Source organism: Harmonia axyridis, chromosome 1, assembly GCF_914767665.1.
Source record: "Harmonia axyridis chromosome 1, icHarAxyr1.1, whole genome shotgun sequence".
NCBI classification, from domain to species: domain Eukaryota; kingdom Metazoa; phylum Arthropoda; class Insecta; order Coleoptera; family Coccinellidae; genus Harmonia; species Harmonia axyridis.
The window spans coordinates 85168877-85174143 of record NC_059501.1 but is presented as its reverse complement, the minus strand read 5'-3'; the positions used below and the strand labels follow the sequence as shown (position 1 = coordinate 85174143).

The window sequence follows — 5267 nt, the reverse complement described above, 5'->3', positions numbered from 1 at the left end:
GTATCGACAACATGTTCAACTGTTTTTTTTTATTTCTTTTTTCAGTTCAGATATAGTGGAATCCCTTTCAGTCAGATCTCTTCGAAATGAAACAATTTTCTCTTTCAACAATCGAAAGTTATCAGAAAGTAATTTGTTTTTATCATATCACAAATAATTTTCAACAGGAAATATTCGTTTCATTTTGAATATAAGGTATTGAAAATATGATTTTATCCTCGTATTTATATACATATAAGGTGTCCCATTTCAAGAATGAAGTCGAAGAAATTAATATCTTTGAAACGAATGATGTTTTTGAAAAACCCAGAATGCTTTTCGACAAATCTGCGGCTATAAAACTGCGTTGAAAAATAAAGGGTGTTCAATTTAAAATGCGCCAACTTGTCTCTAAAACTATAAAAATGACTGAAGGAAACGTTTTAGAATTTTGCGAAAGTCTTGAACACAAACCAATATACAGGGTGGCCACTTTTTAATGGGATTGTATTGGTAACTTGTAAACCATAAGAGTTAGAAGGTCGGTCAAATAGAGAAAAAATTGCATGCATAGAAGTATTATCAAGCAGTTCAAACAAATCGAGATTATCAGGGCCGGTTATTGAGATATCATAAGAAAAGTAAAATATGTCATTTTGATTTTTCTTCCACATTATTTCAAATATAATCGAAAAATGTTACACAAATTTTTTATTCGACAGTATATTATCCTCAATTTGACGTAATCAGATTTCGTATCCAACGTTTCGTGCCCAATTCTTATATCATACTCATAAGCTCCATGAAATTCTGATTTCGAAATATCCCAATTGTCATCATTCATTTGCAGTACTTTTTTACGTAGGTCTCTTTTTGAACAAATTTCATGGATATAAAGATTCAAACTAAAACTCATATCCTGGAAACCGTTCGAGATAATTGTACGATTTTTTATTGAATTCCCCGAGAAACACTGAAATTTTTGAAAAACCTTCATCAAATGTTTTGAAAATTGTTTGTTAATTACTGAATCACTGAAAAACATAATCGAAGTCATTGAAACCTCTGAAGATATTTTTTACAAAGGTCTAATGTCTAAACTCACAAACTGACGATAAGACTCTGACGACGTTTTTTACTAAGGTCTAAACTCACAAATAACACAGATCTAAAATTCGATCAACCTATTTGGCACCCCCTTATGTTGAAAATTTCACAGATGAGTTCAGAATTGTCTTTATAGAGGTATTTTGATATTGTTCTGTGGGATTCAGCAAAAAAAGGTTATATATCAATTAAAAAGTTTAATAATTAAGAATTTAATTCAATATGTAAATTTGTACAAAGTTAAGTTCATTAAAAGTTCAATTAACGAATTCAAAAATTATCAAATATATAACAGTTCTTTTTTTATCACAGTAGTTTTATCACATTGGCTTTATCACATTTGCAGTACCTCCACCAGCTGCCATCCAAGTTGCTCTCTGAAATGAAAATAGTTATGTCAGTTCATAGAAAAATGAATTCGAACAAAAATAAAACATTCAATTAAAAACGAACAAAATAATTACCAGATCCTCATAGTGTCGCAACTTGAGATGTCACAGTTTCCAAGTATCAGAGAAATTCCTTAAATCTTTATTTTCAAGATACGAGATGATGACTTCTGAACATGCACCTGGCAATCCAAAAACATTTTTGAAGGTGTTCGAAGCATCATCCTCTAAATTTCTCCTGATTATCGCCTCTTTCCGAACTTCTACTATATCATAATGATATTCAGAAAGACCAATAATCTTACTCTGGGTTCCCATTAGGACATCTTCATTCTTCATATATTTTGCGACAACTCTCAGTGGTTTGAAGAGGAAGAAGTGGATCGACAAGTTTGTATTATCAATTTTATGCATCTTTAAAGCGATGATTTGCTTCCAACACAACTTGTAATGCCTTTCAACCATTCGCAATTCGATAAAATTGATAACAGACTCGTCCACTACTTTCCCTTGCAACTTCTTCACCAGGCAGAACTTGATGATGGCGTGAAGACATGAAAATCTCTTTTTCTCAAATGAATATTGTGCTACGTTTAGATTATCGCTCAATATCATACTTGCTCCACGCCTTAGAAGCAACCGCAGCAAATCAAGATTCATGAGCAGAACAGCAGTTTCTAGTGGTGTCCCGCCAAATTCATCTCTGGCTTCTAAGATGTCACCACCTCTTTCTTCTAGCAACAACTCAACTGCTCGCAAATATAGACCTGATGAACAATCTTCAAAAGCCAATCTGTGCAATACATCATCTCTAGTGAAGTCTATGAAGTTAATATCACATCCCAGATTTGAAAGCTTCTCTAAAAGTGAGGTAGGAGGGTTTATCGAAGTGTTGAATCTCTGGAAATAACATAAAAGTTCAATAGTTTTTGGTTCACTATGAGTTCTTGATATTATAGCACCACCCATACAGGGTGACGTCTGTCACCACTTGGTTGACATTTGCGTAGCTTGTTATTTTGATGTATTGGACCCAGAAATTGGAGAGCCTTGAACTTTGGGTACCTTGTTAGAGCTGCTACAGATCAAGAAATACCATTATGACTGACCTCCAATGATGGAGAAGGCACAGACAAAAGAAAAATACAAAACTGAAAGTTGATCGCGTCAATAGAACAAACAAAGTTTCAAGAAGAATATTAAAAATTACCTTATATCTTCGTGACTACAAAACAGGAGAAAATAGATTTAAGCTGTAGTTATGAAAATTTCAAGCTTCATGCAGAATTTCAAGTAGATCAAATAATCAGAACCATAGAAAATTCAAGAAGAATATTAGAAAACAACAATTTAAGAGAATAGCTCATAATTCGAATGAATAAACTAACATTGGCATACGTTTCGGACTATTTTTAGTGAATAAATAATCAGGGTGGTCCACTTAAAAGAGCACATATGAGTTTTTCCATAAAACAGTTAGACAGGTTATTATTTGAAGTGAAATTAAAAAAAAATATAGAGCCTATTACGAAACATACCTATCATTTCTAACAAAAAATGAATACTGTCAAATATCATAAGAATACGTAGAATGTAACTAACCAAAAATTCTATAAAACAGCACAACAAATAAAATAGTAGTAGAAACTATAATCTCGAATAACCTGAACTACAAAACATTGGAACATTGGAAAAATTTTAGCTTCAAAAAACAATTAAACATTCTTACATTGAAAAGTTTTTTCACTGTTACCGTCCAGCCAGAGTTCAATACGTAATACACTAATTTCAATATTGCAAAATAAAATAACAATACATGAATACAGTTTTGGTTGTAACTTGTTGAATCGATGGTCGACGACAACATTTTGGGTTTTCACGTGAACAGAAAAGTAGGTATGGTCACGAAGGCACTCATTTCATAACTGAAGTCAAACATTTTACTACCTGGCAAGCTACCATTGAAAGAAACATCATTCCGAACGTTAACAATAAAGACCAGAATTAGCGCAGTAGTCTCAAAAATATGACCTTTTTTTGGCGCTCATTTTTTCTGTACTTACTTTTCAAATTTCGGGCAATAAGGATGTTAGTTCCTATTGTCATTCGGGTTTCTCTACCTTATATTTTGAATCTTCCTCAAAACTGTTAATCTCCTTTTGTATGAAATCGACATCAACGAAAGAGACAAGATGGGAAGGACTATTTTGTTCAAATCAGTTACAGAACGACCTGAAGACATCGAGTTTATACAGAAGCTTTTAGACCATGGATGCCAAGTAAACTGTAGAGACTGCAAAGAAGAGAATATACTGCATCGATTGGCACTGTTTTTCTCAAACAAAACCCATTTAGCAGTCGTGAAGTTGCTACTGAAAAAAGGCATTAACATAAATGCAAAGGATTGTGTTAACTAAACCCCTTTAGAATGCGCAGCTGTGTATAAAAATTTTGATTTATTGCGTTTGCTTCTTAGACGTGGAGCAAATATACGTTGAAATGTTTGGTTGAGCGTGGCTCACAGGTGTTTTCAAACTAGAAAGTTTGAAAGTCTTAAGATCATAATAGGTATCATTTTGTCTATATAGGGAACTGAAAACGGAGAATGTAGAAAAGGTTGTAATGAGTTTCATCAAATCTGAGCCTGTTATGGAGCATTACAATTTGTATATGAAGGAATTTAACGTTCTGCAACAGAAAATTTCTAACACTAACGTTAAAAGATGTGGTGAAATACTTGAGGAATATGATGTTCTGTTAGCAATCCAGAGGAGTAACACCGAGTCATCTATATTCTATCGTGATCTTACTGAGGCTTTTTCAGACGAGATCTTGAGGATTTTTTCACTCATATGTCCAAAAAGCTTTTCAATTTACCTGCATCTTGTTCAGAAAAAATTTATTCTCGTCTTGACAATATCTCTATTATAGGTTTATTTCCATATATTGTTTTTTTTATGCTTTATATTGAACTTTTCATCAACCAATGTTATTGTTAACGGTTAAGAAAAATTAAAAACATGAAAAGCATCAGGAACAAATGCCTGTGGATATGGGAAGTGAATTCTTATTTATTGATATTGATTATAGATGAAATTTTCAATATTTAACCACTTGAAAACATCTGTTGTAATTAAAACTTTGCACTCAAGAATTCAAAGAGAGAGAGAAATTTTTCAAATCGTCATCGTCAAGACGAGAATAAATTTATTTCCATCCTCAGGGCTCTACAAAATTTACGGAAAACATCATTTGCAACAATGATGAAGGTGTTTACAAAATAAAGGAAAGATGAGCATTACTAAAAGTTATTGACTAGAAAATATCACAGAAAAGATGGTCTGGTATAATTTATGATAGATATACAAAGAAACATTATAAAATTCAAAACATGTTTAGTTTAAAATAAGAGTAAAAATAAAAAGTAATATACACACATATAGGTACAAAACAAAGTACTTACAAGCTAGACAAATGTATCTTCCCAAAATCATCTCATTAAAATTCGAATCAATTCTCCGATATTTCACGTATAAAGAAATCATAATATATTAAAAAGCGGGGACAAACAATGCGACCGATGCATAGATAGTACGCCAACAGACGGAGGTGAAATCAAAGGAACAGCGGACTCGAAACAAATTAGGGTAAAAAACTTAGACGTATGTATGTGATGCGCTGAAGTAATGAAGTCGATAGGGGCTAGAAATCTTTATTTTATTTTATTATTATTCCGTAGTTGGATATTTGTTTTTAATAAGGAATAATAAATAATAATAATAATGTTTCTTA

At 32.2% G+C, this 5267-nt stretch overlaps 1 protein-coding gene across 1 annotated transcript; it reads right to left on the bottom strand.

The window, feature by feature from the left end:
- Positions 1–1324: 1324 nt before the first annotated feature.
- Positions 1325–4767, bottom strand: LOC123671658. Its single transcript, XM_045605621.1, has 2 exons — positions 1551–4767; positions 1325–1463 (listed from the first exon to the last, which is right to left on the bottom strand). Exon 1 carries the CDS (start codon positions 2442–2444, stop codon positions 1581–1583), a length of 864 nt encoding a protein of 287 aa, XP_045461577.1. The 5' UTR covers positions 2445–4767; the 3' UTR covers positions 1325–1463; positions 1551–1580.
- Positions 4768–5267: the final 500 nt, after the last annotated feature.

Coding starts and splice junctions, on each gene's coding strand:
- LOC123671658 (XM_045605621.1), bottom strand. CDS start 2,444: ATGGGTGGTGCTATAATATCAAGAACTCATAGTGAACCAAAAACTATT.